The sequence below is a fragment of the Maylandia zebra genome, linkage group LG17 (assembly GCF_041146795.1).
Source record: "Maylandia zebra isolate NMK-2024a linkage group LG17, Mzebra_GT3a, whole genome shotgun sequence".
NCBI classification, from domain to species: Eukaryota; Metazoa; Chordata; class Actinopteri; order Cichliformes; family Cichlidae; genus Maylandia; species Maylandia zebra.
In genome coordinates this window covers 33,413,340-33,435,019 of record NC_135183.1, presented here as the reverse complement: position 1 = coordinate 33,435,019, position 21,680 = coordinate 33,413,340, and the positions used below count along the sequence as shown (strand labels likewise).

At 40.8% G+C, this 21,680-nt stretch overlaps 1 protein-coding gene across 4 annotated transcripts in view; it reads right to left on the bottom strand.

The window, feature by feature from the left end:
• Positions 1 to 5,457: 5,457 nt before the first annotated feature.
• Positions 5,458 to 21,680, bottom strand: part of dock4b (dedicator of cytokinesis 4b) — a 142,482-nt gene continuing 126,259 nt past the window's right edge. For 3 of the 4 annotated variants that reach the window (XM_014409623.4, XM_014409624.4, XM_014409625.4), the window contains 4 exons: positions 19,081 to 19,153; positions 15,799 to 15,915; positions 14,981 to 15,042; positions 5,458 to 7,896 (listed from right to left, as the gene is read on the bottom strand). In XM_014409623.4, the coding sequence (XP_014265109.2) occupies positions 7,441 to 7,896; positions 14,981 to 15,042; positions 15,799 to 15,915; positions 19,081 to 19,153 (708 nt within the window). In that variant the 3' untranslated portion in view covers positions 5,458 to 7,440. The remainder of the gene's footprint in view (positions 7,897 to 14,980; positions 15,043 to 15,798; positions 15,916 to 19,080; positions 19,154 to 21,680) is intronic. The other variant, XM_014409626.4, reaches the window with a different exon arrangement.

Here is a 21,680-nt window from a genome sequence, read left to right as displayed (position 1 = left end):
ACTCTCTCCTGTCCTTTAAGCTGGTATAGGCTTTGTTTGCCTCTTCTACAAGCAAAAGGCAGCTCTTTTCTCAATAATGAGCAGACCGACAAGCCTGCTGAGGTTTCTAACCGACTACAATTGTCCCAGGCTCGCTGAATGGCGAAGGCACATCTCTCCCAGTTTCTGTAATACTACCCGTGCTGCGAGGAGACTCCGCGATTAGCTGGATATTCACTCCTGACATAATAATTGTCAAATTAGAGCGAACCACCAACAATTATGATGAGTGTTGACAAGGTGAAAGTGTGAACATTTCCCAATCACCACGCTGCATGCACAGTATCTTTATAGGCAAAAGAGAGAGGGGGTTTGCAAGTGTTCAAGGTCCCTCAGTCAGTTCTGTCAAGCAGCAACTGCTGTGCTGATTATTGGGTGAGAGCATTCCTCAACACCCTCTGAACGTGTCCCATGGCAGTGGGGGTCGTGTGGGGGTGGGGTGTGTGTGTGGGGGGGGGTCTCTGTCAGTCTGAACCTCACATTTTAGAGGTCTAAAACTAGGAATTTGTTCATCTCATCAAACCACAATTCTTAATCCAGTAATATTGGCTATTGTGGCACTGGTGCAAGAAACACCGTATCTATTCAGACATCAGCAGTGTGCAGGAACTTTTCCATTCCATTCCATGGTCACAGATTCACACCTTCAACTAATTTAGAATTACCAATTAAACTAACATACATGTGTTTGGACTGTGGGAAAAGGGCAGACTGCCCCAGAAACAACCCTCCGAAGGAGAAAATGCAATCTCCACATAGAGGAAGCAGATTCGTGCCCAGGACCTTTTTGCTATGAGGCAATTATGCTAACCATGTCAAGACCACGTAAGAAGCAGACAAGTGTTAAGAATCTCTTGCACCCAACGGAAGGTAACAGAAGTACATCTGATACCTCCTGGCTGTCATTGAAATCTGTCAGTCAGTCCATTTGTATACATAGAATGGTTTACTGACTATGTGGTCTGCTAGACTGCAGATGGAGTCCTCTGCCTTCTGCTTTCTTCTTGAAAAGTGAGCCAGAGTGTGGCAGTACAACTCCTTGGGGTACATATGGTTTTTGGACCTGTCATAGTGAATTCCACGTAGCTGCTTTGACTTAAGGGTGATGGTATTACACATGCTGAGCAACACCTGTGCTGTTCAATGATGAGCCAAAGGGTTTGCTGAAAAAAAGGCCTGTTATGTAATCATCAGGAACCTGCTTGTAACAACTAGTGAATTCCTTGTTCAAATAAAGCCTCATCATTTTGCGTCGAGCAACCCTAATCTGCTTTGTCCTTTCATTTTAAATACCTCAAAATTCCATGTTACATGTTGCTGTAGTAAGGTTATTAAAAGTAAGAGGCAAAGATACAAAATATTACTTCACAGCAGACTTACTCATGTAGCATTATATAACGTGGAACTGACTCTAACATCTTTTGGCAGCTGTCTTTCCTCACGGATTCCACTTTTGGGTTGCCAGCCACTTCTTCTATTTACAGTTTGTGATTTCACACAAAAAGTGCACTGATGTGAACTGTTTACACTATCTGCCCAAAGCCAATGCTGTGTCCAGCGAATAGACTCTCCTAACCAGAAGCAACAACATGCTCCTAGGCTTGCCTCCCATCCACAACCACTGAAGAGGCAGATTCATCACTCACGGTAAATCAACTCAGTTCTTTGCAGAAGCAGAAGTGTTCTGCCTTGTGAATGTCCTGCACCCAACAAAATGAAACAGGCTTATAATACTGTGACTCAAGTCAAACCTTATTTCTTCATATTTTTCTTCCAATAAGCCAGACTTTCTTAAAATGTTTAAAGTGGTCTTGAGTAACAATTCTCCTGGCTTTCTGAAGGTCTCTGAAAGTTTCTCTTTGGACATTGGCTGATTTTTCTTTCTTTTTCAGTCTAGTCCTTGTACCTGACCATGTTGTCAGCCTGTTTAACACTGACCTTTGAATCATTCTGGCATTTAAAAGATGGCATCTAGGTCAAAAGACGAATCAATTTTGTGTCTACACATGACAGACAACTTTGCAAAGAACCGATATTAAATGGTATATTTAGACACTTTAATGTTCCCATTTCTTTAGTAAACTATACAAAAAATACTAAAGATAATAGAGTCTGACAGACATAAGATAATATTTTGCAGTGTAAAGTAGCAGGCCTAAAAACCTGAAAAGTATTGAAACTCTGTAATCTAATAAAGACCTTCCACAGGACCTGAGTGATGTGTCCTGACAGTTGATCCATTTGCAGTTTGCCAAAGCTTCATCAGAAAATAGTCTCAGTGGAAGGGTGGCTGTCAAGCTATTCTTAACCCTTTATAGCCAAGTGTATCATATTTGGTACATGAGCTTTTGAGACTTCTACATCACCGGTGTGATTCCCAGATTAGACATGTCTGGTTTAGATAGTTTGGTTAAGTGTGTCAGGGGAGAAATACAACAGTATATGTCTACAGCTATCTGTAAAACACAGTGGAGGTTTTGTCATAGTTTGTATTTCAGCCAGTGGTGTGGTTGATCCACCATGAAACACCATCTGTAAAGCATTCGATTGACAACGGTTTCATTTTTCAGACTAATGATGTTTCCAAACATACTGGCAATGTAATAAAAACATACCTAGATAGTGTTCTGTTGTTCTGTTGTGTTGGCTGGACCTGGAAGGCAGGATAATAAACCAGCTGTTCTCCACAGAACCAGCAAATGTATACTCTCAGTGGCAAGGGAACAATGAGAACGGCACCACCAAGGCTGGAGACGGAGCAATACTGGAAGAGCATATAGGAGAAGGACGCAACCATAATGGCAATGCTCAGTGGCTAGTGGATCATAGCAACCTCTCCAAACAGGGTCCAGTAACCATCATGGTGGCAGACATCCAAGCAAGGGTCTCTAGTATGAAGAGTTGGACAGCACCAGGCCCCGACATGGTTCACCCCTACTGGCTGAAGAAGCTGACTGCACTCCACGAGCGTCTGGCAGCACAAATGAACCAGCTGCTAGTTGACGAGAGATACCCAGAATGGCTAACCGAAGGTTGGACGGTCCTGATCCCCAAGGACCCCAAGAAGGGACCGGTCCCCTCCAACTACCGACCAATAACCTGCCTCAGTACTACATGGAAGCTCCTGTCAGGCATCATATCGGCTAAGATGAACAGGCACATGGGTCAATACATGAGCGGGGCACAGAAAGGGATTGGCAAGAATACCAGAGGTGCAAAACACCAGCTACTGGTAGACAGAACAGTCAGCCGAGACTGCAGACCAGGCTGACCAACCTGTGCACTGCCTGGATTGATTACAAGAAGGCCTATGACTCAATGCCCCACAGCTGGATACTGGAATGCCTAGAATTGTACAAGATCAACGGGACCCTAAGAGCCTTCATCAGGAACTCAATGGGGATGTGGCGTACAACACTAGAGGCCAACTCCAAGCCCATAGCACAAGTCACCATGAAGTGTGGGATCTACCAAGGAGATGCTCTGTTCCCACTGCTGTTCTGCATAGGCCTGAACCCCCTCAGTGAGATCATTGACAAGACTGGTTACGGATACCGACTACAGAACGGAGCAGTTGTCAGCCACCTCCTGTACATGGATGACATCAAGCTGTATGCCAAGAGTGAACGAGACATCGATTCACTCATCCACACTACCAGGATATACAGCAATGACATCGTGATGTCATTCGGGCTGCAGAAGTGTAGTCGGATGATAACAAAGAGAGGGAAGGTAGTCAGAACTGAGGGGATCGAGCTACCAGAAGGCAACATTGCAGACATAGAGGACAGTTACAAGTACCTGGGGATCCCGCAGGCGAATGGGAACCATGAAGAGGCAGCTAGGAAAGCTGCAACCACCAAGTACCTGTAGAGGGTCAGGCAAGTCCTGAGGAGTCAGCTGAATGGTAAGAACAAGATCCGGGCCATCAACACCTACGCCCTGCCCGTGATCAGGTACCCAGCTGGTATAATAAGTTGGCCAAAGGAGGAGATAGAAGCCACTGACATAAAGACAAGAAAGCTCCTTACCATGCATGGAGAGTTTTACCCCAAGTCCAGCACCCTGAGGCTGTACGCTAAGCGGAAGGAAGGGGGCCGGGGACTGGTGAGTGTCAGCACCACGGTCCAGGATGAAACAACGAACATCCAAGAATACATTGGGAAGATGGCCCCAACTGACCGAGTGCTCAGTGAATGCCTCAGGCAGCAGAAACCCAAGAAAGAGGAGGGAGACGAGGAACCATCATGGAAGGACAGGGCCCTGCACGGTATGTACCACCGGCAGATAGAGAAGGTGGCTGATATCCAGAAATCCTACCAGTGGCTGAACAAAGCTGGACTGAAAGACAGCACGGAAGCACTAATCAGGATCAGAATTGTGTTTATTGGCCAAGTATATGTGCAGACACATACAGGGAATTTGGTTTTGGTAGATGGCGGCTCTCAAGCACAGCAATGTAAATCACACACACACACACAGCAATGTAAATCACACACACACACACGTGTCTATATACACACATTACACATACATACACAAAGCATACACACAAAGCATACATAATCATGGCAGCACAAGAACAAGCTCTGAGTACAAGATCCATAGAGGCTGGGGTCTATCACACCAGGCAAGACCCCAGGTGCAGGCTCTGTAAAGATGCCCCTGAGACAATCCAGCACATAACAGCAGGGTGCAAGATGCTAGCAGGCAAGGCATACATGGAACGCCATAACCAAGTGGCCGGCATAGTGTACAGGAACATCTATGCCCAGTATAACCTGGAAGTCAAAATGGGAGATGCCCCCAAGGGTGATGGAGAATGACCGAGCTAAGATCCTGTGGGACTTCCAGATACAGACGGACAAAATGGTAGTGGCTAACCAACCGGACATAGTGGTGGTAGACAAAGAAGACGGCCGTAGTGATGGATGTAGCGGTTCCGAATGACAGCAACATCAGAAAGAAGGAACACAAGAAGCTTGAGAAATACCAAGGGCTCAGAGAAGAGCTCGAGAAGATGTGGAGGGTGAAGGTGACGGTGGTCCCAGTGGTAATTGGAGCACTAGGTGCGGTGACTCCCAAGCTAGGCGAGTGGCTCCAGCAAATCCCGGGAACAACATCAGAGATCTCTGTCCAGAAGAGCACAGTCCTAGGAACAGCAAAGATACTGCGCAGGACCCTCAAGCTCCTAGGCCTCTGGTAGAGGACCCAAGCTTGAAGGATTGACCGCCCACAGGGGCGAGTGGGGAATTTTAAAATTTTTTTATATATGCATTTCTATATATGTTTGTACATGTTTTAGTAAACCCCTGCACCCATTTCCCATTTTGCTTGCAAAATATACAGAAATGATTGGTAGCTTTTGCACAGTGTTGTACATCCACAAGGTTTCATAATGTAGAAATCACTCAAATATATGACATAGGGCAGTTTATTGAACTTGTAAATGAGTTAGGAGTCATTATGCATGACCTCAGTTTTTCTACACTCACAAAACCATAAAAGTTTGAACATTTATAATAATAATTTGCTGCTTCAACATTACATTCAAAGCTGTAAATTGTTATAGCTACATTTTGTTAAAAACACAATATTTACATTAATTGTAATACACAAATTTTATATTTGGCATACTTACATTAATCTCATTTAATTTACAGGTTCTCAAGTGCTGATTAATGTGAATATTTAATCTCAAATAATTCACAACAAATCAAAAAGTAAATCAACCGTACAAAAAATGAAACATATCCAAACAATACCAAAGCTACCCATTCCCGCCCCCCAGCCAAAAACATTTTGCACAGGATTGAATTTATTAATATATTATGCCAAAAAAAATGTCTCCATTTTACAAAACAGTGTGAGATTTGCCTGCCACAGAACATTTACTTCACTGCAGCAATGCGATGTGGTTGTGCTGAGAAGTCAACTCACGTCCTCTTTTTAATTAAACAGAAAGTAGACGTCAACTGTACAAATATTTGTCAGTGATTAGCTTGTAAATATTTTCCCAACACAACATCATTCCTCATGTGTTTTAAGGTCACTGCTGACTGTGAAAATCTGCTCCAATTACTGCTTTGTCAAATAAAGACTTTAGAATAACAGTACAGGTCATAATGCGGATGACAAGCTATTGTTTGTGCTTTTCGAAAGTTGCGTCTTATCAGTAGGTTAAATATTAATTTAGATTTTGGGGTAAAGTTTATTATTTATTAGGAAAACAGGGAAAAAGAGACCCTTTTGCAGCTGAGCTTCTCCTATTTTCTTGATTCCAGGTCCCAGTTTAAAAAAAGAAAAAGAAAAAGGTTCTCGACAGCACATTGTTCAGTTTCCTTTGGCACATTACTCGATCCCCTCCCCCCCTCCCTGTTGTCATATACATCATGCAGGAGGAATAGGATGTGTTCACGTTAACGGCAATAGGCATTGTAAAAATTCCAGTTTGTGTTAGAAACTGCACCTACCTTTACCTATGTGTTTGGTCCAGACTCTTCTTGTCACTATGGGTAATTTTAGCAAGTCGCTGATTTAAAAATGTTCGAATTTCAGAAGAAAGAATGGCAGCAGAGTGGTTTCTTTAGATTTCAAATCACACTAAAAGTCTGCTGAGGTTTCAAATTGAATGTGACCACATGAAGTAAAACTGCTCTCATTATTGTGCCAAAGTTGCATTTGCCAGAGTTTCTGTATTACTGCATATTAATAACAAATATAAGGTCACAACTGCGGTCAAATTTGTAAAATCAACAACACTGTTATTAGATCTTTTGAATTCCATACATTTTTGTTAGTATCAGTTCAAAGTTTGAGGTTTTTGTACCATTGCTTATGTGGATATGAAAATAAGAACACACCGTACTACATCGTACTACACTTCAATGAAATGCATACTCGAGGCCTCTAGCACCTTTTTTTTTAGCCGTACAGTATACAAATATACTGAGCTGTTAAGGGGAAAAAAAACGTGCAAGACTCACAGATAAAAGACTCTGTTTCCAATACTTAAGGCAAAACAATTCTCATATATACCAATATACATATATTTGAGATTATTACATCTATCAAAACTGTGTTTTTCTAGAGTGTTCGGTAAACGTGTGGTGTTACAACTGACTGTGGTGAGCTATTGTATGTACTAGAGCTAAAAGTGCAGAACGACCAAGTCAAAGTCAATGCAATGCCCTCTAGTAAATACAAAAGAAACTTTATCTGCCAGCTTTTCAGTTTCTAGACTGCCTGTTAATGTGTAGGCTTGTGTCTTTTACTGGAGTGTAGGTCAGGAATGCCAAATTGAATGTCTCTAAAAAAAAGTGAGTGCCATGTAGAAAAGTGCAAAATATGCCAGTTTTTTTTCTTCCCACCATCTCCTTTCGTGTGCTCTGTAACCAGCACCTATAGCTGAGACACCTTCCTGGGCAGAGGCCTCGGTCTGGGGACTCGAGGGTCGGCGGTTCCATCCAACTTCATGCTGCCTGTGCGGAGCTGGTGAGGTTTGGGCGGCAGGGCTGGGGGGTCCGTCTGTGGGGGAATGGAGAGACTGTGGGGAAGCGGCACGGGCCTGCGGGGGTTGTTCCTCTCGTACACACTGTAGGGTGGCGGTGTCTTGTTCTCTCTGCGGATGGGCTCGTCCGAGCTACTGGAGACAGAGTTTGGCAAGGTGGTAGGTGGAGGCAGTTGGTGGGGCGGATGGTCACCTGTGGGGAGCTCGGTTCCTGAAGCTTCGGACACACTACAGCGACTGAGGGAGGATATGCCGCTGCTGTAGCTGCCGGACAGGACTGGGGAGTTGGAGACCAGACTGGCAGATTGGCACTCAGTGGGCGAAGGGGTGAAAGGTGGCACTGTGGTCTAGATTGAAGAATAGGAGACTTTATTTAAAAATACTGTAGTTCACTGCACAAAGAAATAGCTTTACCAGTACGGGACATGGATATCATCAACAACAGTGATACTACTACCAAATCAAATCAATCTTTAGTATCTGTGTTTTTGTACAAAAATAAAAATCTAAGTGGTTTAGAGATTATAGGGAAAATAGTATTACGAAAAATGCAATATGTCATTTGTTGCTATTCATCAAAAGTTTGTATTTGCCTGTCTTGATGCACACTCAGTCATCCAAGTCCCAAAAAGTTCATTCTGTTCACCTGAAAACACTACACCCACATGAAAAGAATCAACTTTTTGGGATTTGTATGTACCTATTTTTAAGACCTTCTAAGGCCCAGAAGAGTTTTGAATTCTGACCCGACACATAAAACACAACTTCAATAAGGCATACTTTCTTCTGCACATGACTGTATAAGCCCTATAATGGATCCTTGAGGTACACCATAGGCAATCTGGGGAGCAGATGGGAAGTTCCCATTCCTATAACTCCTAATAAACAGAAAATGATCTTAAATGTTTGCGTACACTAAACCCACAATGACTGACGTCAGAATAGCTACAGACAGAATAAGAGGTGAAGCTGTTGTGAAACTTGTAATCAGAGTGAAAACAAGCATTATTTTACTTTTAGACTTTTTTAATAAGGATATCAAAATATTAGCTGTTCGCCAGATTATTAATTACAAAGATTCGCTCTGTTTCTTTGTCTGATATGAAAGAACTTTTAAGCAGTTCCTAAATTTAAAAAAACAAACAAACAAACAAACAAAAAACACCCTTTTGAAAAGAAAGTCACCTCTGGAAGAAAAAAGTCACAAGAAAACTGATAAGATCTTGTGATATTGTGTGAAATTTCTTTTGGTAAACAATTAACTGGGCAATTAAAATATAATAACAGACAAACAGAAGATTGGGTTTTTGTTTTTTATAAATAAAAAAAACAAAAACTGACCACCTTCAACTTCAGTGATTTTTTTTTCTTCTTTTTTTTTAAATTTCATTTGAATTATGGAGCCTGGAAGCAGAGTATTACTGAAGAGGAAATTAAAAAGTATAACAATAAAAAAAACAAAAGAATATATTAGAGATGGACCGATCCGATATTACGTATCGGTATCGGTCCGATACTGACCTAAATTACTGGATCGGATATCGGAGAAAAATAAAAAATGTAATCCGATCCATTAAATATCACGAAAGCACCTCACAAAACTTGCAACACGCCGTAACTCGCCTCAGAACGTCGGAGCAGTATGCATCACGTGATAGAGCAGCTGTGGCATGCGGGACCTGTCAGTGGTCTGGATAGCATTTGGAGCTTCGCTAGCAACCTGGCATTTCATCTCCGACAAAGTTATCCCGAGAGAAGTAAAGCAAGTGTGTAAGTCCATCTCTGAATGTTTGTAAAGCATTCCCACGTTAAGCTTAACGAGCGACTGCCTCTCGCTCTCCGGCTGCTACTTCAATCATGAAACTGCTATCAGCTGATCGGCTTTTCTGTCGTGAGTCTCTCTTGTTTGTTTTTGGTCCACTTTGCGCCAGAAAGAGCAAACCAGCGGCTGAACAACAGCAGAACGTTTAAGCTTGATCAGCTGTTGTTAGAATTTATTTAATATTTCTTTCTACACCAGGATCTTTTTCTACATAGCTGACGCTGGTAACTGTGCAGGGGCGGATCTAGCAAAGTTTAGCCAGGGGGGCCGATAGGGCATTAACTGGGAAAAGGGGGCACAAAGACATACTTTTCTTTCTTATTCTCATTTAAAATGTCTAGCTTTTTAATAAATAATTATCTGACACCCAAAGTTTTAATTTGATGTAAAATGAATAGAAGTCAATTACTGTACATAGTGACTATTAAGTCTAATATATATACCCTAGTAAGCTATAGTACATTTTCCTTTGGGAAGGTACCATCTGTGCAGTCTGCAATTTTGTTGAAGAAAGATGTTGAATCTATTTAATATTTCTTGAAAAATAATTGATTTCTGTGCATTTTTTTTCACACTGCATCAAATTAAGGTTGATTACGTTGATTAAGCATCATGAGGTGGAGCGTGAGGGGTGGTTCCCTATTTTTTATTTATTTATTTTTGTTGCTGGGAGTTGGAACCCTATTAGTTAGGTTGCTTAATATTTACGCTAAGTACTCTTTAAAATACCAGAATAGGGAGGATGGTGTAGGTCTAAGTTTATTAGATTGATCAGTATTGCTGAACTATGAAATATTTTTTTTGTATACAGGTATAACAGAATAGCTTTAGTGTAGTTGTTGTTTTAAACTTGAGTATGAACTTGCAGACTTGCAAAATGCAGCAAGATATTTTAAAAAACAGTTTTGTTGATTAAAAAACACTATATCGGATTCATATCGGTATCGGCAGATATCCAAATTTATGATATCGGTATCGGTATCGGACATAAAAAAGTGGTATCGTGCCATCTCTAGAATATATATAGTGATATTTTTGAGGATCTTCATCCCACGTATAACTGATAATTCATCTAGTAACACTTTCTAATAACCAATATTAAATAACACAAAAATAAGCACACTCAACACTTTTTTTCCCATGTCAATTACCATCACCATGAAATAACCTCCATGCTGGAGTTATGTTTCCCTCCCAAATGAACAAAACCTTAAGTGCATGACAAAAATATTTTGTAAATTACATATGTCATATAAGTTTTGTCTTAATTATCATGAGTCGCTTGTGATAACCACTTAACCTGTTGACCCCTCCCCCCCACTACGCTGGCTAAAACACGTGTGCTAACACAGCTGTGTGGCAACAATGAATAACCTTAAAAATGTAGTCTGTGAACAGAATGAGAGGACAAGTTTTCTTCACTCCATCAACTGGGCCTGTGCACCGAGACGAAAAAACACAATATGCTGCACTTCCCTCCAACAAAAATCCGATCACTCATCAAAATGTTTTTCTAAGCAATTACACCACACTGCCATTATATCTGCTGAAAATAATTGGATCTAGTGAAGTATACAGTTGACCAGTAAGGTTGCATTGTTCCTGCCACAGGGGCATGCACAAAGAGATGTATTTGACATGCACGACTGCACAAGCCTTTTCACATTTGTCCGAGCATGATAAAATCTGTATATTTAATACAATCCTGACAAGTACTTTAAACTCCTGACCCAGTTTTCCACCTCTGGAGATGAGTAAGTGCAGCCCTGTCAGACTTGCACCATGTGTTTTCTGCAGGTTCACTGCAGTCCTGGGGTTTGTGGTCTGGTAATAGGCCTCTGGCTGCACTGACTGATGTGTGCGTTTGGCATGGGTGCGCTCATGTGCCAGATAATGGGGCCCGCTGGAGGTCCACAGAGGATCCATCTCAAGCTGTGCCGAGATGGGCACTCGGCACTTTGCTACAGGCTTCTTCTATCGCCACATCGAGCATGCACGCAAACAAACGTGCCAACACACTTTGCCACACACAAATCTGATTGACAGAGCATGCTGAGCGCCAAGCTGTCACTCACACTTTGGTATCCAGTGTCTCGCTCTCTCTCTTTCTGTTTCATACACAAGTGGTGGGAAACGCACACAAACAGCCACATACGTGGCAGTTGTCACATGTGAGGAGACATCACACCTGTGACGATGCTGGGAGCTCAGCACTCCCGCTTGTGACAAATAAGATAGCAGCTAGCAGAAGACTAGACAGCTTTTCAAAACAACTTTTTACCCTCATTAAGAGCTCCCTCACTGCTTAGTTAAACTTTCCCAGATTTCTTCTGCATTTGCAGACTGGTATTAAGATGATCATCAATAAATCCGAGCTTAAAAACAAATTGAGGTTTATCTATAGATAAACTTTGGGGTCAGAGACAATAAAAAAAACAAAACAAAAAACAAAACAAAAAAAACAACCTCTTTTAAAACTTTCTTTCTTTCAAGATGTTGAGGGGAACATTCACTGCAGCACAAAGAGGTCTCGTCACTTTAATAGTAAAGGAAAAAGAGACACAACAAATAGGGTTCAGGCGTTGAAATTTAAAAGGAATCCCGGCTATTAAGACATGTTTGCACTAAAATGTGTACTGTGCTTTCAGTAATAATGTGGTATTAAAATACGCCAAATGTTTTCCTTTTAAGCACATTTTGAAAATTGTCAACCAGTACTTTGTTTTCATCCTAATCTAAACTATCAGTCACACAAGGACGCGAAAGTGGGGGGAAAACTACTGGTGTCTATGTGGCAACTGCTTGCCAATGGCAACTGCGACGGTGACTGAGAGCGCTTGTTGTAAAGAGCTCAATTTTATAGCAGCAGCTATCCATGGTATCACATAACCGCATGCTAAAGACATTAATAGAATTTGAATTTTTATTATACAGTGAAATTACAATATCGTTATTTTTACATTCTCCATGATTCACAGTGCACCAAAACTTTGAAGCTGTAGGTCTTAATCCAGATGTTCTTTGGTCCTTTGTTAGCCTCCATGACCAGTATAGTGCTGGTCTACCAAGTTGTAACCAGGTCATTAATAGGCGAGTTAATTAATACCGTTGCTACACTATAAAAAACAAAACAGGTTAGCTGAAACGAAAGCGCCAATACTGCTGACAACCAATACATGTCATCGTCCCAGAATGCATTGTGTGCGCAAAAACATGGCCGCTTCCACAGCTCCAAAATAGTTTTAAAAAACAAAGATTTAATGAACAACGAAAAAATTGTAGTTATTCTCAAATATGTAGTATTTTTTATGTAGTGGAGATAATTTGATAATTTTAGAGTAACCTGTCATAATAGTCGGGGTTCCTTTTAAATTCACTGACAGATCACTCCATCTGGTTTTGCATATTTTTGACGAGCACGCAGAGTGACATCGTCGTAGAGCTTGAATTCTAACTCAGAGTATAACAGTTGGTTTCTACCAGGTGTAGAGTTACTTAATACACTGTATGCCCTCTAGCCAGTCCCATTTTTTTTGGACACTTTGGGACAGGTGTGACATGAAAGCTACAAAAACTTACATGAAACTACATGAAAACCATTAACAGTGCTGGAGCTGTTAATGGTTTCACTGAACAGTAATACAAAGCTCCCCCAGTCTCATGGCTGACACAGAGTAGAATAAAGACCCTGCAGCTGGTTAGCTAGAGGATACCAGTACGGGAAAAAGATCTCGAGGCTGCTGCTAAACGTCTGTCAGGCTGATTATGAATATGATTTCAACTTGCCGACAGATGAAGCTCAGTCGGACCGGGTCTTTCCCAGTTGGGCTCAGTCGGTGTTTACAGTGAGCAGATTAAGGGACAGCTTTACAAACAGTCTGTGCCAGCGGGGAAAAAAATAATTTTCTTTAAAAAAAACTCTTGGTGTTAAAAAGCTACTCTTGGGATTTACTAAGTGTAAGCCTTGGGACTGAAAGGCATGGACACAGGTATTTTTGCAGCTAATGTTATTGCATTCGTGCCCCAAATGATCCATCCACCTAAAAAAAAAAAATCGAGTCTTTTTAAATTCTCTTGTACATAAAAACTCAGTTGGTGAGATTTTGCTTATGATAAAAGAATTGTAGCTGAGATGGAACAATCCAGATACATTTTTATTTCACATCATTAGCATAACAATAAAAATACCAATACTTTCATTTTTACTTTTTTCTGTCCAAAATTATTCATGCCTCTCATTTCTTCAGTATCAGGGAAATTGCCGTTGACAGCACAGATATTTTCGCACACCCAGACTGTGCTCCGGATTTCTCTACAGGCAAAAAAACTAAGCTATGTCGATTTCTAGAGCATTTCTGGGAGCTATAAACTGAAGGGAGTTGGTAGAAACATTGTCAGCTCATGGTCCCATGGTTTTTCAACAAATGGGCCTGGAAACCTTGCAAAAGTGAGTAGAATCGTGAAACAGGACCAGTATATAAAGCTTCTCAACAAAAATACGAAGGAGTTTTCCAAAAAACCTGCTCTAGGGCAGCAAGAACTAACAACCATGTTCATGCCAACGAACTCAAAAAAACATTAAAGACCTCGAGAAGGTGGTTAAAGAGAAGTTGGCTAAAACCCCTGTGGTGACAGGAACAATGTGATCATCTACAAGAAGTATTTGGAGGAATAATCGGAACTGTATACTAAGAAAGGGTATGAATAATTCTGGAGTATCAAATACTAAAAGTTATTAAGTACAATGGTTAACAAAATTCTTAGACCTTACCTGTGATAAAAACAAAACAAATATTTTCAAAATCTGTCAAAAACATGTTTAAAATTAAAAATGACATTTTTATTTATTGGGCAAATAAACTGAATTCCTATTTTTACAAATTTGAGCTATCCCACTCAAGTTCTCCGAGGAGTCAGATATTAATCAAGCGTAACATTCAACCATCAAACTATTTTTTTGGTTAAAGATTCTAAGTAAATAACTGCAATTTGGCATTCTAATCAAAAATTAATGCGCTTTCCTATTTTTCCTGCTTTTTTTTTGGTAAAACACTCCATTTAAAATTAGATGGATAAAAAATGTCATATTTTAGTATTCAAAGTATCACTTTGATTAAAAATGTGAATAGTGGTTGATTTAAAAACCATAAACTGGGGGTTGGTCTAATAAATTTGTTAAGCACTGAAAATTGATCATTCATGTGACTGTACTTCCTAAAACCTTATGTCACCTTCTTGTATTATTGTGCAAGAAAACATTTCAAAAAACATAAAAAATAGGAAGAAATAAAATCTAAAAAAAAAAAACCCCAAAAAAAACCAAGATTGGTATTTGTGGAAATTTCGCTTTCAGAGCATTTTTTCTTAAACCCTGGACAGTCGTAAAGTGTTTTCGTCTGAATGGGTTGTTAAGTTTGTTGTATAGCAGACTGCCTCTGCTCCTCTCTGACCGTCGAATACTGTAATCCGGTGTTTAGGTGTGTCTTATCCTGCCCTATTGAGTTTCAGCTACAGTAGTTGTTAACACTATGACCAGCTTAAGCAGGGTCAGGCTGTCTCAGCAAAGTAAGGAGAAACGTAAAAAAGAAAAGGAAAAAAAAGGAACTAACCTTTTGCGGTGATCTGGATGTGGGAACAGGAGACTGTGACCTCATGTTTTTAGCCGAGGAGCCTGGCAGATGAGAGAGAGAGAGAGGGGTAAAATAAAAATTAGAGAAGTGTTTTCTTCCATTCACAAGGATGACACAGCATGAGTCACGCAAACATACACACTTGGAGCAAAGAGGGGGCAGTGGCTTAAAGCGTCAATGAGTCAAAATAAGTGCTGATGTGCTGCAGGTCCTTTGGACTGCCTTAAGCTGTTTTTACATCCAACAGCTGTTACTGCACTATGCAGAGAGGGCAGAAAAAGAAAAACACTCCATCTGCTTATTATGCTGCTGGGCAGTGCAATACATCAGGAAACACCAGGGAATAAGTCAACACGGGTGCATCTTTAAATAAGTAAATAACTAAAAGAGAGTTTGAGCTGTTGGTGGGGGGAAAACTGTTGTTGAAATGTAATGACATGCATTTGTCAAGGGGATTGAAAGAAAAAAAAACAGAAAAAAAACAAGAAACTTGGAATTGACTGGAATTTTAATTGGCATTAACTTCAGCCATCTAGAAATTCCACAGAGAGTTCCACACTTGTTCACACGTGAACCAAACATCTTACAGAGGGAAATATCAGCAACTGAAGACTGTTAGTGAAGGAAATGCTGCTGCCACTGTAAGAGCAGAAGGACAGGAAACAGTGCCTCAGATGGAAAATGCTTTAGTAAGAAAAAGCGGTGTAAGCACCGGGTGTCAAAAGTCAGACTGGAAAATTAGTACCATTCGTCACTGGAGCACTTTCTTGGATCAGCTTTTTTTTTTTTCCTTTTACCTGAGTACGGTGGCCTAGGAGGTACAGGAGGGCATAGCATTCTGCCACCAGAGTCAGAGGAGTGTGGCATACCCTCTTTGACACTGTCTAGGCTCCAACTACTGGGAGCGGGCCTCACTTTAGAGTACACAAAAACATGACATGTCACATGACAAGGTATGGGTTACACAGGATAACATGAGAACACAGTGAAATGTTGCACATTTAAATGGATGGTATGATTGTTGACAACATATTGAGTGCGATCTGATGACGACCACAAGTTAAACTGCAAAGTGTTTGCTGAGTTTAGAGCACAGAGACAATTTCAACCATTTAAAGATCCCAAAAGAAATTATCAATCAGCTGCTTGTGATGAGCGATCAGATGCAACATGACTTCCATCTGCCAAAATAGAACAGTTTGGATTATTACACATGACAGAATTCACTCCTCATCATTTCTACGGGGGATGGAAAAATGTGATGCCACATACTTCAGGATTTAGCAAATCCTCCATGAGAGACTCATGACATTTGCAAGGGTTGTTGCTCATAACAAGTCCTGATTAGGCAATTTTTTTCAGAGTTTTTGATTGGTCTAAAATTATCCCAAAAAAGCTGTGTTTTGAACTCTGATTGTTATTTATCTAGTGTTCTGTTTTAAGGAGCTTGTGGCCAGCCAGCTTCAAAATGGCATTGCCACTTTTTTTGGGGTCTGGCCTTCTTTTGTTGCCACACTGAATTACCTCCAGCCTTTTGAAAGCTTCACTGTCTTCAACTGACCAAATGCAATCTAGTGATAATTTCTGGTGCGTCCTGTACAATTGTGATTGTGCTGATTGCACATGTTGGCATCAAAAATGTTTGAAATCTTAGCCTAAAAATCAAAAACCTTATCAGAATGAAATAGATCTGCTTTAGTCACATCTTGACCGCTTGCAGGGCTCCTGTTATTTTTAGATCCTCTCCTGAACACTTGCACACGTCCATCTGTGATTTCACCATGGACCTCTAACTTGATACTTGCTGTATCAAACTGACTCAAACTTCATGTTGAAAAATCATGTCTTCAACCCAGAAACCAAAGAGAAATCTTCAATGAAATAGTCCCCATAGCCCTAGTCTGAAAGCAGCTTGGGCAATGTTTAGAAACACAACCAGGAGCATGCTTGCTCAACATTTACTGAGTTGTGCACTCTGAATTTGTCATCTGGGGTCAGAATGCAAACAAAGTTCTTCTTTAATGTCTGGAGGCATTTGAGTTAGATCATTCACTAACTTTGCATTAAAGGGTAACCTTGGGGCAGATTTACTAAGGCATTTTGCCAGTACAAACTGGGTTTTTGCTGTCGGTGCGTTGTGAGTGAGTACTTAGGTCACAGTTTCGAAAGTTGTGGTAGGCCTCAACTCAACTCTGGACTCAACTACTGAGCAGCCCTTTAACAAAAAATAAAGCAAAACAATATTCCTCTAATTTTATATTATAAACAACACTTTCCAGAGTCAGAAATAAAGGTTCATCGCGGATAATGCCACTTGTTCACTCGCAGGTTTCGTGTTAATTCTAACACCTTTTACTACGTTATGTGCCTGTAGGTGTCTCGACACCATATTGTGCATCTCTCGCTGCATTATTTACAGATCACAGCTGAATCACATGGAAAGGTGTGGGTTTGTGTGCAAGTCACAAGGAAGCTACCGCATCCCCGCTCTTTACTCTTTTTTTTAAGGTGTCTTTTCTGCAAATCCTCAATAATTATATAAAGGAACTGCTCTGAGAGTTGTTCTTTTTTATTTTGCTGCAAGAAACGGCAATAACTGTTTAAGTATTTTGAAATTATAATTGAGGCTGTTAACATTCTGCCTCAAATGGAAGGTATACCCAGAAAATACAAGACATGTGCATCTCCCTTTATCTGTGCTGAGCTAAATCACAACGAGTGGGCCGAACTAATCCATATGCGCTCGTACAGGAATGTCACATGTGTCCATCAGTACTGTAGGGATAGTACCTGCTCTTTTTTTCACTCTTTCAGAATGATGGATTAGAAAACGCTATAATCTAGTCTGTGTGTATGTGAGTGTTTATGTGTGTGTTTGTATCCCGAGGCCAGAAGCAGTTGTGTGGAAACAAATAAAAATGCCTTCAGTCAATCTGTGGCCAAACTGTGACACACACATACCGCATGTCTGGACAGATAAAATGCTACTCTGTACAGTAGCATAAGCATCAATGGAGAGAGCTTTGTGTGTGTGTATGATTGGGGTTTGTGCTTATTTTGTAAAACACAAGCAAGATTTTAGAAATCACTAAATTTCAGACAGCACAGAGATGTTTCCAAAAAACAAAGGCGCGGAAATAGTGGGATAGTTTTTCGTTACCTCCGCCAAGATTTTCTGTTTGCTATTGTTTGTCTGTGTGCAATTCTGTCTGTCAACAAAATAGCGCAAAAACTTTCTGAATGAATCCCGATAAAACTTTGTAGTGGGGGAGAGTGAGGTCACATTAACGATCCATTAAAATTTGGTTTACATCCACTAAGGTCTTTGAGGTCAATTTAATGGTTAATTGGTTGAAAATTGACAAAAATCTTATCAATTACATCACATTTGACCTCTGCCCTCTCCATATATTATTATATATGACCTCCCATATTATTGATCTGTGATAATAATGCTATATAGAGCGATTTAAAGCTATGTTTCATACTGCCATTGTTTGTATTGACAGCATATAGGGAATGATATATAGGGATTCTAAATATTACATTAGTTTGGAACTCTGACTTTGTCTTCAAGGTTAAATGATATATGAGAATTCTAAATGTCACATTATATTTTGCATCCAAATATCATGTCACCTTTGACCTCTGACCTCACTTTCATATTTCATATCTGTCTTTCTTTCAAGTTGGCCCTAAAATCTGTCTCTTTAAAGCAGGTTTTGTTAAGAGAAAGAATGAGCTGCCTAGTTAGTTACTTAATAGGTACATTACCCATTACCTGCTCCTGCATTATAATAAAGCTTAGTTTGAAAGGACAGAATCATAAAGTGAAGAACATTTAGCTCTTTTCAGCTGTCGTTGTGTTTTCTAAAATGCCCTGTTTTAATTTTTGTTGCGTTGCATCTCAGGGCCACCATAGAATCAGAAATAAACCATTTCTGAATCGACAATAAGAAACAGAGCATCAAAAAATGTGTTTAATGCAAAAGAGCGACTACGTGAGATAGCATCGTTTCCCTGGAAGGAGAGGGAACACTTGAAGGACATAAGAAATATGTTAAACAAAGTGTTTTTACCTTTATCTGGCGCTGAGAGGTTGGGGTCACTCCTCGGTAAAGTGGTATCGCCTATCTGATGAGCAGGGGCTCTCTGCACAAGGAAGAAGTTGTCCAAATTATTGTCTAGCACATACTGCACAGAATTGTATTTGTAACAGAATCACTGACCTGAAAAGCAAAAAGCATTGGGACAAATTTAACAGAACAGGATAAAAGAAGAAGAGTAACGAAGAAAGGCTGCTGTGCGTGACCTTCATAGCAGAGATTTGGATTTTGCAGAAGTGGGTGAACCCTCTCCGCACCTTTCCATACCCCCCCAAAAAAGAAAAGCTATAAATAAGGTACCTTATTCTTAGTCTCTTGCTCTAATTACAGTAAATGATACAAGCGATCAATGTCTCTAATAATCAATATTCCATTAGCAGCTAATAGCGAGTCTTTCATTGCTGTCAGGTTGGAAATAATTGTTCGCCTCCCTAACATCAATACCTCCAAACTTCAAATGACTCAACACAAACAGGGGGAAGAAAAACAGGTGAACAGTGACAGGCACTGACCGCAAGAGATGAATGGCCTTGAAAGGCAAACATTATTTTTCTCTTATCGTGGCTTTGTCACTGCAGATGGAGTGTGTGATTGTGTTACAGTCTGTCCTTCATCGAGAAAAGAAGCTGCAATATCATAGCGTTCGTGTCGGCTCTTGTTGTTGTTGTAGCATTAGTTGGCTGTAAAGGATTTTTATTTATTTTATCTTTCTTGCTAACAGGAAAAAAGTGAGCTTTAATAAAACATGAGTAACATCAGCAGCTCTTGAAAAACTGCACTTCTATGCTACGAATAGCCTTACGGCGTGTGCCCTCATCCGGAAGCCTTTTTTTTTTTTGACAGTCACTCATTGAAATATATTGTACATTGCAAAGGTGACCTTGTTTTCTGCCCCAGTATGCACCTTACGTGTGGCTGCAGTGCTGGACAAATATAGACCCTGCTTCTTCTTTGCCTTTTTTGTTAAAATCAGGCAGCCACACACTTGGATGACAGGTTGTGCCATGAGCAGGACTAATAGCAAAAGAACCATCTGTAAGGGCCACAACTGAAAGAAAAATTACTATTCCTCCATTCATTACCCTCCTAAGAAAAAATAAATAAATAGCACACTCACTTCAGCCAAAACCACCAGTTTTGAGCGTGGCGTCTATTAAGTTAGGTAGCAGTGGTCAACCCTGCAGTGCTTCACAGTGTTCGGGAATGAAAAACAGCACCATAGCTGCTGAATTCAACCAAAAAACTGACCCAGAATTCAAGAGTGGAGTGATATAAGCTCCAGTAGATTATGTTATCGGTTTTCTCACCGCTGTAATCCTCAGCTTTTGCCCGCTGTTAGTGGCGCATGAAACGGGATTTCAAGCTCGGTGGCTGGATGCCTCTTGCCGAAAAATTCCCCCATCGGCACTGCAGCCTAGTTGTCATGTAAGTACACAGTGGCGCCGTTGACTTTATGAACCTAAACTTATTTTTTCAGATAGTTCATGCTGGATGTTCCCTGTTTTTCAAGTTAACACTGTGAGGTTGGGAACCTTCACTTTCAGACACAAGCCTTAATCTCCTCCCCTGTAACTCTGTAGCTATCTCTCGCTTACTTTTATAAATATGCCAACCTCCTTACTTGATACCTAATCCAAGTTTAATATAAGTATCTACCACTGTAATAGTATATACAACAATCTGGGATAACACTGTGATCACCTGCTCAATATTATGTTGGTCCCTGCCTTTGCCCTTACCTATTAAGGCATGGACTCCACTAGACCCCTGAAGGTATGCTGTGGTATCTGCACCGAGATGTTACAAACAGATCTTTTAAGTAGTACGTTGTGAGGTGGAGCCTCCATGGAACCAAATTGTTTGTCCAGCACATCACACAGATGCTTGATTGGACAACAAACCCGTGCTCCTCAAACCAATCCTCAACCATTTTTGCTTTGTGGCAATGTGCCTTATCCTACTGAAAGAGGCCACACCAATCAGGGAATACTGCTTCCATAAAATGATCTACAGCAGGGGTGGGCAATTCCAGGCCTCGAGGGCCGGTGTCCTGCGGGTTTTAGATCTCACCTTGGGTCAACACACCTGAATCACATGATTAGTTCGTTACCAGGCCTCTGGAGAACTTCAGGACGTGTTGAGGAGCTAATTTAGCCATTTAAATCAGCTGTGTTGGTTCAAGGATACATCTAAAACCTGCAGGGACACCGGCCCTCGAGGCCTGGAGTTGCCCACCCCTGATCTACACGGTCTGTGGCAATACTTATGGAGGTGGTACATGTCAAAGTAACATCCCCATGGATGGCAGGACCCAAAGTTTCCCAGCAGAACGTTGACCAAAGCATCACAAAGCCTCCACCATCTTGTCTTTTTCTCATAGTGCATCCTGGTGCCAGGTGTTCCCAAGATAAGCGACACACACGCAGGCAGCCATCCAACTAGACCACCTTCTTCCATTGTTCCGTGGTCCAGTTCTAATGTTCATGTGCCCACTGTTGTGTATTCTGACACCCACTGTTCTTTCCTTTACCATTTTTAATAGACACTCACCACTGCAGATCAGGAACACCCAA